The sequence below is a fragment of the Amphibalanus amphitrite genome, unplaced genomic scaffold, assembly GCF_019059575.1.
Source record: "Amphibalanus amphitrite isolate SeventyFive unplaced genomic scaffold, NRLGWU_Aamphi_draft 000899F_arrow, whole genome shotgun sequence".
NCBI classification, from domain to species: Eukaryota; Metazoa; Arthropoda; class Thecostraca; order Balanomorpha; family Balanidae; genus Amphibalanus; species Amphibalanus amphitrite.
In genome coordinates this window covers 120,733-134,797 of record NW_024882393.1, presented here as the reverse complement: position 1 = coordinate 134,797, position 14,065 = coordinate 120,733, and the positions used below count along the sequence as shown (strand labels likewise).

Sequence of the window (14,065 nt, the reverse complement as noted above, 5' to 3'; positions counted from 1 at the left end):
CTCCCAACTCTCTGGAGGCTACTGGAGGTTTCTGGAGCTTTGGCGAGAGCTTTCTGGAGCTTTCTGGAGGCGCTGGAACGCTCTCTGGAGGATTCTAGAGCTTTCTGGAGCTTTCTGGAGGTTTCTGGAGGCGCTGGAACAGGCCCCAAATGTCACGTGACTAATATGCCCTCCGGCGCCCTGTTTTGAGTTTTCACCGGCGTCCGGATTTTCGCGTGCTTTTCGGACGTCGGTGTTTGGAAGAGCTTGGAAGAGGCGGTGTTTTCCTATAGCTGGGTACTGTGTTGGGGATTTTAACTGGATTTTGACGCCTACTCCTATGCGTGCTAATATACGGCCTTGTAGGCCTTGGCCTTGTATGCGTGGTAAAATGCTGAATATCGAGATATCGAAATATTGTTCGAATATTATCAGGAATTGGATCGTGGAAAGCACTGCAATTTGAAATTGAAATAGGCAATTTGCAAGGTTTCAACTTTCAACGCTGCTTCATCAGACTTCATGTACTTTTCCTGCCCATCTGCTGGATCGGGAAGCCCATACACTACGCTGGTCGCCTGTGAGACCCTCATGTGCTGAATTGGGCAAAGTATTTATGTGCTGAAAAGGGGCATTAGTAGATCAGACGTCACACGAAGGTTTTCCAACCAAGGAGAGGTACTATACCCGGAGATGTTTTTCTAACAAAACCTAAACAAACCTAACCTGACCTAACACCTAACACCTAACCTAACCTACAACCTACAAACCTGCCCTACAATCTACAAACCTACAGCGCCCTCTCCAGGGTTGGAAAACCTTCGTGTGACGTCTGCTCTACTAATACTTTAGAGCAGACATCACATGAAGTTTTTCCAACCAAGGAGAGGCACTGTAGGTGGTAGGTTGTAGGTTAGGTTAGGTCAGGTTAGGTTAGGTTAGGTTGGTTTTGGTTTGGTTTAGAAAGAAGCATCTCCTGGATAGTGCCTCTCCCTGGTTGGAAAACCTTTGTGTGATATCTGCTCTACTAGCACCAAATTTTCTGCATGATTTGCTCCAAAAGTTGGATGCTTATTTGCTCCAAAATTATTCCACTTTTACATAAAGCAAATGTGCACACCTACCGACCAAGTCCAATGCTTTATCAACCAGACAAAGAGTTGCGGGGCCCTGTTTCATGATATGACACTATGGTGTGTTACCACTTACCAGTGTATAGGGCCTTGGCGCCACCAGTATCGTGATATTGGGTTTGTTCCTATGGTTAATCTAGGAAAATATTGGAAAGGTTGGATGAGCTTCAAGAAGAGCCATTTTAGAATCTTAGAGCAGCCTCCCCCTCAGGAACATTTTTGTGAGGGAATCAGATGTTTGTGGGCTGTGACAGTTGACAATTTGTATGGCACAGCAATATAGATTTTTAAACATTGTTTTTCAATAAAAAACAGATGGATTATTATCAGAAATCATTATTCAGAAAATACCTTATGCTTATCCTCCTCGATCCCCTCGGCCCTCAATCATTTATTTTCCACGGCACTCAAATTTCATCATTCACTCTGGCCCGGTCTTCAGACGATGGGGGTACCCTCCGATGCAAGCCCGGAGAGTGGCCCTCTGCCAGAGGTGCTGCGCCGGCTGCAGGAGCACTCGCCACCGCCCGACCCGGAGACTCTGCGTGACTGTTACCCGCAGCAGTGGGCGCAGCTAGCTGAGCTGGTGCAGCGAGCCGCTGGCACTGGGGAGAGTAACTCAGCCATCATCGTCGGTCCCCGCGGCGTCGGAAAAACGGCGGTACGTTATGGCGGGGGGATTAGGTCGAACTGCTTACAAGCTGGCGACCGTGTCTGTTCCGACGTGCATCTGCTCACAAGCAATCATTGCAAATTGCCCTCATTATCGTAGCTGTATGAACTATGACGCCGCTGCAGCTCATTCCCTGTTTCGATGCCCCTCGTGCTGCTAGCCTGTCGCGACGCAAGTCCCGTCTTTCCGCCGATAACCCGTCCCCTGCCCACTGCCCAGTCATCCTCGCGCTACTGACGTACTGTCCCGCTGCCCCTCTCCCGCAGTTGTTGAACTGCGTGCTCTCGGAGACGGGTGCCGGCACGGACGGCCGCTCGGTGCTCGTCCGACTGCACGGCCTGCTGCAGACCGACGACAGAGCCGCCATCCGGCACATCACGGCGCAGCTCAAACTCGAGTCGGCCGTCGGTGACCGGGTGTTCGGTAGCTTCGCCGGTGGGTGGCGCCCTGTGGTGAAAGGAACATCATGGCCTTGTTTTTTTCTGGTTTAACACGCGCAGTGGAAGGGTTGCGAGTACTACGCCCAGTGGAAGGGGGGGGGGCGGATGTCGCCCCCCCCCCCTTAGATCTCAGCTCCCACTGGAGCTAGAAAGACGAAATTTGGAGGGTAGGTGGGGGCCATGGGGAACTATGTTGTGTGTGAATTTCATGACCCTAGGTCAATATCTTCAAGGTCAAATGGGGTCAAATGTGGTCAAATCTGCCATATTAGCGACTTTTTTGCGTTTACACGCCGATAACTCAAAAAGTTACCGGCCGATTTTTTAAAATCTTTCACTATACGAAAGAACAAACGTTTGTGAGTATGTATGGTGAATTTCTAGATAATCCAATAATAAATATGGCAGTTAGAAGCCTGCTAAGGGTAAGATGTCGCCGGCTGAAGCGGGATCGGCCGACGCGGGAAACGCGGCAATCACAATTTTGTGTTTACACACTCATAACTCAAATTGTTGCCGGCCGATTTTCAAAATTCTTTGACCATATGATTGCCTGTACATTTCTCAGTCTTCTCACCGAATTTGACGCGAATCTAATATAATCAGCGGTAAGGAGCGCGATGTAAAGACGGAACCGTCCCGCCCCGGCACAGTCTACAATTCAGGCGGCGCGTAACGGCTAGCGCCGGCCGCCGCGCCGCCGCGCCGCCGCGGCGGCAGGATGTTTGACTTTACACCGCTATTACTAGAAAAGTTGTGAACCGATTTTCTTATTTCTTGCACGAGAAGATCCGCAATTCAATTCTGGACAGGTAGCCGAAATTTCACATTAATATTATGTTTGCAGCGCGAGTTATTGGCGAAAAACAGGAGGGGTGGGCGAAATCCGCCCCCCCCTTCCACTGCGCGTGTTAAAGGTAGTGTGCCAGCTTTCTTGGACCGTATGGAGTTAATGGCCCAGATAAGGAGAACCGGATTTTTAGAACTTATCCATACCTTCAAAACTCATGGAAACGTCTTAAATTCTTCAAATTTTGAGTACCCCAGTGCGAAATTCGCCCCGACGGGTTGTCGGTCGTACCCCAACCACATTTCACACCACTATGAACAATAAATGCACACACTGAAATCGCTATTACCGATATGCTCATCCAATCAAGTTTCGATAAACCCGTTCATCATCATCTCCTGCGGTTTCGAACACGCCTGTTAGGTGGCTTCTGATGCTCGTCGAGGTCGGAATTTCCAAATACGCGTGGTGCGTCGGGCCGCGCGCTCTGACTTCGGCCAAGAAAAATGCGTCAGCTGATCATTGTCATTTCTGCCACTTGCGTGTGGTGAAATGGGGTCATAACTTATAAGACGGCTTTTTCATATCAATTATTTTACATAAAATCATATTTCAAACCATAAATAATGTTCGACAGCCAAATAAAAGAAACAATACCAATACGGGCTTACAGTTTAAGGCTCGACATTGTGTTGTCTACGATTAGACAGCTGATAACTCATTCCCGTACGTCGTATGGTCGTAGCACTATAATGACCTTTGCTTATTGTCACAAGTGCGCCGCATTCGCGATTGTTGCCCGACGCCTGTTTGCAGGTGAGCCCACTACAGTTGTTATACATATCTAAAAACCGATAAACTTTTAGGCGAAATAGGCACTATTCCAGGCCCATTTTTGATTTTTTTGCGATATTAGGTAAAAACAGAAGCTTCTTATCCTAGGAAAAATAAAATGGGAAATCTTTCAAAGGTGGCACACTACCTTTAATATTGCTTTCTTATGTTCTGATGTTTTTATGTTTGTGCTCTTTTAAATCGATATAATAAGTTTGCCATTGCTTCAATAAGAATTTGTTATGTATGTATTGAATATATTTTCCCGGGATAAAATGCTGCTGAGCTACACGAGCCCAACAATGAATGGATCTATGTTAACCCGCGCACCGACGGGGGGGCGGATATCCGCCCCCCCCCCCCTGAGGTTTTTCGCGAATAGCGGGAAAACCGCGGCGCGTAGCGCCGCGAAATTTGGTATGACTATTCCCTTATCAATTTTACACATGGTGTGCAAGTTTGAACCTCCTACCTTTCAAGGTCAGGTCACCAGGTCACTTTGAATGACCCAACCTCAAGTCACTTTTTTGCAACTTTGTCACCGTGCCAGAGCTACAGTAGATGTCGGAGGCCTTTGAAAGTCGCAGGATGTTATTAGGTCATTAGTAGCTACAATTTGTATATCTCGGAATTTTGATATCGGTGACCTAAGGTCAGGTCAATTTCGCGACCTCCCCATTATAAGTCAATGGGGGAAAAATCAACTCCCTGTTTTTACCACTAAAACGGGTCGGAATGGCCCCATATACCATACATGACTTCATATACGATCAACCTTCACTACCTTGAGGTCTGTTTTGCTGTTGGGCAGCTGTGAGGTCATGTGACGTCATCAAAGGTCACCAAAGGTTTTTGGCCAATAACTCCGTACAGGAACAAGATACAGACGCGTGGATGGTCTCATTGTGTTCAGCTCGTCAAGACGCATCGAATGATATACATGATGACCTCGAGGTCACGTGACCTGAGGTCAACCTTTGACCTTGACCTTTCGAGGTCAACATATATATCATTCGATGCGGATTGACGAGAGGATCACGATGATGCCCTTAGTTTGTTCCTATCTTGACTAATTCGAAAGTTATTCGAGAAAAACTCTCTCCATATTTAGCGCCGCCATTTTGACTTTTTCGACCCCTGTGACGTCATCTTTGACCTGACCTGAAAATGACCTTTGTAAAAATTGTAGATCTTGACCGTGCGTATCCGATGCCGTTTACCGCTTGTCGCTATCTTGCTTCGTTCTCGAGATCTCAGGGGGGGGCGGTCATCCGCCCCCCCCCCCCCCCGTCGGTACTAAGTTGGCGCAGACCCCCGTCGGTGCGCGGGTTAAGAATGTTATGACTGGCGGCATCTCCACCAGCGACATTCGACAAGTATTTATGTTTGTTCCTTGTCTCCAAACAGAGAACCTGTCGTTCCTGCTGAAGGCTCTCCGCGGCGGCAACAAGGAGGAGTCGAAGACGGTGGTGTTTGTGCTGGAGGAGTTTGACCTGTTCTGTCAGCACAAGAACCAGACGCTGCTCTATAACCTGTTCGACGTGGCCCAGTCGGCCCAGGCGCCGATCTGCGTGCTGGGCCTGACGGCGCGCCTGGACGTGCTCGAGCTGATGGAGAAGCGCGTCAAGTCGCGCTTCTCGCACCGCCAGCTGTACCTGTACGGCGTCTCGTCGGTGGAGGCTCTGGCGGCCGTCACTCGCTCCTACCTGTGGCTGCTGCCGGCGGCCGCCGCCGCCCGCTGGAACCGCAGTGTGGAGCGGCTCCTCCAGGAGCGGCAGCTGACTGCCGCGCTCAGGAGCGTGCACGAGCGCACCAGGAGCGTCAGGGACCTCAAACTGCTACTGGTGAGCGGCCGCTGTGTGATCCGGTGACTGGGGGAGGTCCGTTGGTGTCAGACTGTTTGGGATAATTTCGTTACATTTATACTGCACGTTTAGTGCGTGGTCATTTGTAGTTACGAGTTCATAGTCTTTTGCCTCTATCTTCCCTTAGACGAAGTTACCCTTAGACGTAAGTTACGTTGTTTCTGACATATGTAGTCACCTTCCTTGTTTACTCTATCTTCTCTTCATATATGTCCGCTGACGAGTATTCCAGACCGTATGACTGTTTGCCTCACCAATGACCAGTGTTTGACCAATCCCCCCCCCCCCCTCCAGCGTCACGTGGTGTTGCGTCTGTGGCGCGAGGGTCGCTCCACCCCTGAGGCGGCCGATTTTACCGCTGCGGTGACGACTATGTCGTTCGATGGACGCGCTGCCATGCTGCAGGGGCTCTCAGTACTCGAACTTTGTCTGGTAAGTGGACGTGGAACTTGGGGTTGAAGGCTGGGGTGTATACTGTATAAGCAATCTTGGCTGCCGCTGGTGGTTAATGCTACTTTTTCGGTAAAGGCAGTCAGTCGTTCGGAAGGGGTCTCATGACTTTTGTTAGTAGCACTCGCTCAAAGCCGGATCCTCTGCTAAAATATCCATGTAGTCTCGTAGTTTGTTCTTGCGGTACCCTGGGATCATGACTAGTCTTTCACCCGAACCGGGCAGCGCCTAGTATCTCAGTGGCGCCCGAGAAGGCTTTCTCCGCTGATAGTGTCCCTCTCTGCAATGAGTGACCCCTGTATGACCCCGTGGCTCTCGTGAAGTCAGCTCTTTCGTCTGTGTGACAGGTGGTGGCGATGCGGCACCTGACACAGGTGTACGACGAGCCCTTCAACTTCGAGATGGTGCTCAGGGAGTACGGCAAGTTCGCCGGCCGAAAGTCCACCTTCCAGTCCTTCACCAGGCCCGTGGTGATGAAGGCCTACGAAAATCTGCAGGTCAGTCCGTCAGTCAGACCCCAGAATCTACAGGTCAGTCCGGCACTCAGAACTCAGAACCTGCGTGTCAGTCCGGCAGTCAGACCCCAGGACCTTCAGGTCTGAGGTCAGTCCGACAGACCACGGAACTTGCAGGTCACTGTCCGGCCTGCTTCCCGCGAGATGACACGAAATGACATTTTATACGCCATAACCACACACATCCGTCTTGAGCTGAACACAAAGCACTGAACTTGGGGCTACTCCCAAAACGCTACAGCAATTTATCACTGTGATATCCGTAACTAGACTGGTAGTCGCATTGAAGAGCCACTGTTTCCCGATTGGTAGTTTGTATTATTTACGTTGTAAACGAATTTAAAGTAATAGTGGAGTCCTACATCGAGCTCATTTTCGCTTATCACAACTGGTGGAAGACACAGATTGCATTGAACCTTGCGTTTAACTAATTATTCTGTGGTCCGTGATTATTCAAAGCAACTTTTTGCTCATTTCCATGATTCCGTGACTGCTGTTTCGCGTTTTTTATGAGCTTGCTGTCTGTGCGCCTCGCTGTTGGAAGGCACGGAACAAGGACAGCTCTGTGTTTGATGCGTGGTAAGTTTGGTTGCATATGGTAGCTAGCAACGTCTGCTTGTTGGTCTGCGCTTCTGCCTTGTGCTCTGAGTCTGTGTATTGAGATGGAGTTGCATATCTATCTTGATACACATATTCGGATCCCAGGCGTGTATTGGGCAGATAGGCAGGTAGTCAGTGCTGCGCAATATATGTGACGCAAGCTTACACTACGACATATAGTGTCTACGACACTATATGTCGTAGACTATATATTCCGTGCTTACACGGTAATCGTTAGAAGAAGTTTGAGACTCGTCAGTTATCACAAAAAATGCAGTGCTTACATTTGTTTGGTTTGTGAGGCTCCATTATTTTACAAACTCATTGTGTTTGCTTTTTCTAATAATGTGTCGATTAATTCTTTTTTTTCTCTCTACGAACTAAGTTTGCTACTGGGCACTGATACATTTAAACCAATCCACCAATCCTATTCAATAGAGCATTTTATTGCAGTTTTGTGCAGATTTTTTTGTGCCGTGACTGATTGCAACGGAACCATCTTTATTCGTTACGAAAAATAAGATCTCTTTTCCGCCTGAGTTGTATGCAGCTGCTGTTTTTGATTTATCATGCAATAGTAACTGGTCGATTTGTTTAGCATCCGTTGCAATATGCTGTCAGGGTTACCATTTATTCCTTTGTAGCAACTCGCTCCAGAACCCCCTGTGACTCTCTCCCCGTTATTGCTCCCCAGAACCTGGAGCTGCTCCGGCCGGCCGACGGTGGCGCCTCTCGCGGCCAAAAAGAGTACCAGCTGTTTTGGCTGGCCGCCACCGCCCAGGAGGTGGCCGCTGCAGTGAAGAGGCCCGGTGCCGTGCCCACAGAGGTGGCCCAGTGGGCTGACAGTGCCCTGATCTGAGCCAGGGGACGGTGAACTGTATGGTCTGTGATGGTCTGGTGTTAGGGCAGCCGCCTGGCCCCCTGATGGGTCTGACCGTGATGCAGTTGTTTGTTCTGATACGCCGGAGTGTCGACTGGTCTGTGATGGTTCTGTGAACTAGCCGTCTGATCTGGTTTGACTGTGACGCGGCAGACTGATCTGTTGATTGCAGACCGGGATTGATCTGTGACCCGGTCTGTCTCCGATGATCGACGCTCAGACTGTTGCCATTTGTGTCCCATACCGAGCATGCATGACAGCGATGTATTGTTCTTCAGTCGTCCTTGCTACTGCAGTGCGTTGGTGGCCCTGCCCTTGGTGGCTTTGCGTAGAAAGCCAAGCTCAGACATCAGGCAAGCACACGTACAAAGTCCCAGTCAGCCATTCCATGTCGTCGTTTTTTTTTTTTTTAACTCGCCGTTTCTCAGCGCGCCTGGTGCTCCGTCCCCTATGCATCTGAGACAGACTGTTTATCGGGCCGCCGGAGCGCCCTCTACCGTTCAAGAGGCGCGACTTATGTGATATATGCGGGGATAGCGAGGTGCGCAAAGGCCGCATCTGCCATGATGTCATCCTGGGACCAAGAAGGCAGGGAATGTCGTTTGTATGAGCTCATGTTGTTTCTTCTTAGTGTATGGATGCGCGTCTTTGTAAGAAAATAAAGAAAACGATGCCTTTTCTGTCTTGTGATGAGGACGTCGTGGCTGCTGTTTTTCCAGCATGTCGCCAACAATTTGACCAAGCTAGACGATATCCTTCATTTTAAACATGGTTGAAAACACAAAAGTGCGTGTCTCGGAAGCATTTACTAACGAAATGTACGACCAACTCATTACATTCGCATTGCCTATGTTCTGTTTCTCAAAAGCAATTAAACACATGACGTAAGCTCCGCTTACAGTGAACTGAAGAGTAAGCTCATTCGAGACGTTTCTGTTTCTACATGACCTGACAGAAGCACCATATGCCGCGGTCAATTAGGCCAGTTTACGGCCGGCTGCGGTCGGTGTGTTCCCATTGCACCTCGCGCCCGCTGCGCACGAGGCTCCGTGTGGGACCTGGGGGTGTCACGAACGGCGCCCACTCACGACACACGGGCCGTGGAGCGTGCAACTGGAGCTGCGGCGGCTCCCAGCCGGCCGTGTGTGCCTCCAGACGGACCGGCTCCGGCCCCGGCCGCCGGGCCGGTGTTCGGGGAAATGGGCTCCTGGCGCAGTACCGTGCAGTGTTGTGGTGGGAGCCCGGAGCGCAGTGGTGGAGATCCTCCGTGGGTGAGGCTCACTGCAGGTGGCCGTGGGGAGGACCGGCCCGGTGGTTTTCCGTCAGTCGACCCGCTGTAGGACTGTTTTCGTTATTGCTTTGGGACGCCGATAGTGCTTATTGTGGACTGCTTGACATAGAGTTTTGCTTGTGATTTAGGACGGTTCGCCATCCCCGGCTACTGCCGCTGTCGCTATCAATACCCACCGCTGCTCACAACGGACTTCAAATGCCAACAAGGAAGCGTCCCTGAATTGACTGCGTGTTGCGGATTTTTATTGCATTTATGTATTTGTTTTCTTACTTCGGTTTAGTTGACCGTTCGCTTTGATTATAACTTTTGTTCTCGGTCATCATATCGCTAGAAAATAGTGTGAATATCATTGTCGTTGTAGATCGATCAGATTTCTTCCGGTATTCAGCTGTTACCCACGATCCAATTTCCTTTCGATTCGCTCGTACAATATTTTCACAACTGTCTATGCAGCTCCCAGTATACTCCAGTTCCACCCCGTCCATGCACCCGATGGGCGAGGCGAACCTCCGGCGGCGTCCTTGAGCTCCCGGAAGTTGCCCGGCGCCGGGTCACGGGTTGGTGCCGTCTCCCACGCCGGCCGGCTACACCTGTGAAGACGGACCGATGACGTCAACACGGCGTGGAACCGGCGGCCTCGTTACGGTCGGAGTAAGGCGGCCGTTTGTGGCCGGCCGGTACTGCCGGATGGGTGTGCGGTGTCGGTTGAGAGCCGTGGGTCTGTGTACTCCCAGCTATGGGCTATAGTGTACTCTCAGTCGTGGGTCTGTGTACTTACAGTGTACACTCAGCCGCGGTCTCATGCAATAGCTAATTGTGCTGGTGCAGGCGACCGTATATAGAGTATTGGCGTGAAATATGCCCACGAGTGATCGCGAAGAGCGTGGTCGGTCGCGGGTACACCTATAAAGTGGTTCCATGGATGGATATTGGATAACTATTGCGACTTGGAAAACAATATTACGCGCGATTTGTGAAATCGTCTCCAATGAAAGCCAACATGATGGTTGCTGTAACTTAGACAAAACAAACGTCTGAAGCCCTTGTAAATCACACTTCCTACCATTCTATTCGTGGCCTTTCGTTACAGCGTCCTCCTCCTCCCTGCCGGCCATCGGCCCGCTCCCCTAACGAGCTCCGTACGTTCGGTAACAGCTCCCGTCGGCAGCCTGATTTACCCCGCCGCCGTCGGTGGCCAGTCTTTCATTAGCGGCTCGGCCGCCGGTCGGCTGTGCTGATTTATCAACTGTGGGGTTACCAGTCGGCGTCGGCGGCTGGCGGTCACTGATCGGTGGTCGGTCTTCGCCGGGTCGGTCCCTCGAGGACAGTCACCGTCATTACACGGTGGTTACAGCTGGACGCCGGCGACCGCCCCCCGCCCCCGCCCGGCTCCTGTGCCACACACGGGACGGTAACTCGCCCTGTGAACTCCGCCGCGGTCTCGTCCGTCGTCCCCCGGGCCACAGCCAATGACTCGACGATTCTCCATCTGCCCGGTTTCGGCCTTCGCGATCCCGTAAAGTGATTCTGCATCTATCCTGCTTGCAAACCCCGTTGCCTTGTGCACCCATGTAGTACACAGTACACGCCACGAAGGACCCTGTTAGATCATGTTGCAGAGAGCGCCTGAAGACTCCTAACGGGATGCTGTGCTCCCGGTTATGCGGAGCTCATTGATAAATCGTTTGTTGGTGACGGCTTGGTCCGCCTTTTCGACCAATGACAACGCTGTGCAGGGGAGGATGCGCCCAGTTTTGGAGGTGGGTGGCACGCCCCCGCCCCCGGTATCTGGGGCGGAGTGTTCCGGCGCGTGTCGATCCTTATTCTGAGCTGGGTACCGCTTACTTTCGGCTTGTCTGGCGTCTGCATCATGAGGGGAGGCATGTAAGCAGATCCTGGTTCGCCATTTGGTCGGGGCGTCGATCGGCAGCTATCGGCGGGGAAAATCGGCAGTTATCAACGTCTAGGAAATTATTCAGTCACCGCTCTTGCTTTGTATCTATGTTACTTTTATTTATGTTTCGAGCTTTATAAGTGTGTAGGGAACATTACAGGGAACTACCCGAAGCAGGTTGCCTCAGAATTCATGTAATGCCACATTATGCCTACATTAGGCAATAGATCACAACCCTATCTGCCATGGTGACTTTTAGGAAAGAAGAAAAAATCTTCTGCTACGATGTAGCGTAAAACAGTACATTTTCAGTGTGCTCACATGCGTGGCGGGCTGGCTGGGATGCTCAGCTGGTCGGTGCGCGGCCCCCGGCCGGCTGTGTGGCGGCGATGGCCTGACGCGCAGTGCGGCAGTGCCCGACAGTCTGTCTGCCGGTGATGGACCGGTGCATGGTCCACACCCCCCGGAGGGTATCTCATCTGCCGGTCTGCTGCGGGGCGCCACAGCTGTGCTCCACAGCCGCCCTGTGCCCGTTCCAGGCGTCATTACCGCCGCCACAGACGGAATGCCCGGCCATTTGCAGTATATCAGCCTCCTCGGGGTGCAACCCACAAAACACGCCACACCAGCGCCGCTAAATCGGACATCTCTCCCCTAGAACAAATAATTGTCGACACGCACTGACAGAATCGAACAAAATATGATCAGAAAACTAACGCGCAATCCTTAAAATATTATAATTAATTCATAAGAAAGTGGTAAAAAGTGAGAATACCCGAGAAAAAAGTGTTCTGTGAGTATAATGGTGGTGGCGTGGCACAGTTTATGGCTGGTTAAAGATGAGGCACTGCGCGCTCACTAGGGGTGGGTCCTCATAAACTGGACCCGCACAGAGGGGTGGTGACGGTTATTTGATCAGAGGCGCGCCGAAAATTGTTCCTTCTCCCCCCGAGTGTTAACCGGGGCAGCCGACCAATTAAAACGGGGCCGAGTGGTCAGCACCTGGTGGACCCAATTCAAATATTTATCCAGGTAGTTAGTGCGCGAGCGGCGGGTATTAAAGGGGTGCACTATTTATGGCCTTTTGGTCGGTGGGGTGCGAGGACTGTGGAGAGCCAAAGGCACGCAGTGCGTTGGGACTGAGGCTGGCCGAATAGCTGGCGAACGACCCAAGACCTAGGGGAAGTTGGGGGAACGCCGAATACTTTTTTTTCTGACGCCCGTAGCACGCAAGGTAGACAACATAAGCTATTCTTGTTGGCGTCATTCGAGAGGCCAGTCTTTTGCCTTTCAAACATACCAGGCGCGTTTGATGAATTCGCATACCGTTAAGCGCACAAACTAAAAATATCAAAGAAGTGACTTTTTCGGCGTTGCCCCGGACTGCGGGGAAAGCCGAAAATGGGAGAAATGATTTACGGGGAATGCCGACATTGATGTTTTGCCACTTTATCTCAAACTTTATCCAGAATTTATCAAAGCTGACACGCGTTTTAAGAGCTTGAGGACGCTTGGTGCACACTGGAAGTTATAATTGTGTGATATAATAAGAAAATGCCAGGTAAATAACTCCTTATAGGTAACAGGCCGTTGTGTCGGTTGAAAGTGTAATTTGTGTGACTAAAAATTCGCGTTGCTATTCTACAGCAGTAAAGTCCACGTAGCGTGCTTTGACGTGCGTAATTGCACGTTTTCGGCATTACCCCAGCCAGCCATACTTTCATTTGCAGGCCCATAACTTTTCAACGTGCCGTATAAATTTCAAATAGGCAGCACACTTATGCAAAAACATGCTGAAGATTACTTGACCGAATTGGCCAAACAAACGGTAGCATAATGAGTAAGAAATGCAGCTTCAAAGGCGCATGTAGTACAAGGAAGGCGTACCTTGAAAACGCTCTTGGCGCCCTCACAGCCGAAGTATTCCGAATGACGACTCGTAACAAACATGCGATAATTGTAGTCACTTAAGCTTCAGAGCATCACTGACAGGTGGCATCCATGTCTTACGGTTTTCGAAATATCTCGAATTTCGGCTTTGCCCCAACTCCGGCATTGCCCCAACTTCCCCTATATCACCAAGACCAAGACCTAAGGGCTAAGTATACATTAACTACATACAATACGCCGTGTTGATGCAAGCTGTGTTTTGATTTGCAGTGGTTCAATAGGGAAATATTGCATAAACTGCTTCTGTACTTTTAAGCCATGGCCTGAATGCTTGGAACGTTGCCTTATGCGAAAGCGTTCTCGCTCGGTTGCATCTATTTTCTACTTGGCATCTCCCAGTTCCCACTGACTCTCATTGCATCCGTGTGTTCCCGATCGAGACTGCATCCCACCTTGATCGACATCGGTACCGAGCTTATCAATTAATTATCGGCGCCGAGTTATCGTGTTATTATAACCGCATTAACCGGCGGCCGTAATCAAATTGGGAGCGGGAATGTCCTGATGACATGCTGATTAAGACGGCTGCTATCAGCGATGTGAGCTCACATCGCGGTACTAACCGCGGTCGGACGGAGCGGGCTCCTTAATCAGTCCCGCGCCGCCCGTAAAGATCGGCGATAAATACTCGGTAATGCAGTAATAATTATGGGAAGACGAGCCTAACTAAACACTGAGTGTCGTCATAATCCGAGCATACCATTAATCGCGTCGAACAACCGTTACATGTGTTGACCTCGATTTAGAAAATTAAGCCTAACGCAGCTG

General features: G+C 50.6%; 1 protein-coding gene across 1 annotated transcript; it reads left to right on the top strand.

Moving 5' to 3' along the window:
• Window positions 1-182: 182 nt before the first annotated feature.
• Window positions 183-8,833, top strand: LOC122367838 (origin recognition complex subunit 4-like). Its single transcript, XM_043341278.1, has 7 exons — window positions 183-276; window positions 1,555-1,773; window positions 2,052-2,220; window positions 5,257-5,693; window positions 6,009-6,146; window positions 6,512-6,661; window positions 7,974-8,833. Exons 2-7 carry the CDS (start codon window positions 1,558-1,560, stop codon window positions 8,136-8,138), a joined length of 1,275 nt encoding a protein of 424 aa, XP_043197213.1. The 5' UTR covers window positions 183-276; window positions 1,555-1,557; the 3' UTR covers window positions 8,139-8,833.
• Window positions 8,834-14,065: the final 5,232 nt, after the last annotated feature.

What these genes read in the sequence shown, in the direction of transcription:
- LOC122367838 (XM_043341278.1), top strand. Translation starts at nt 1,558, where the DNA reads ATGGGGGTACCCTCCGATGCAAGCCCGGAGAGTGGCCCTCTGCCAGAG. An exon ending in GCGGCGTCGGAAAAACGGCG is followed by an intron (nt 1,774 to 2,051) that starts GTACGTTATGGC and finishes CCTCTCCCGCAG; the next exon opens with TTGTTGAACTGCGTGCTCTC. An exon ending in GGTGTTCGGTAGCTTCGCCG is followed by an intron (nt 2,221 to 5,256) that starts GTGGGTGGCGCC and finishes GTCTCCAAACAG; the next exon opens with AGAACCTGTCGTTCCTGCTG.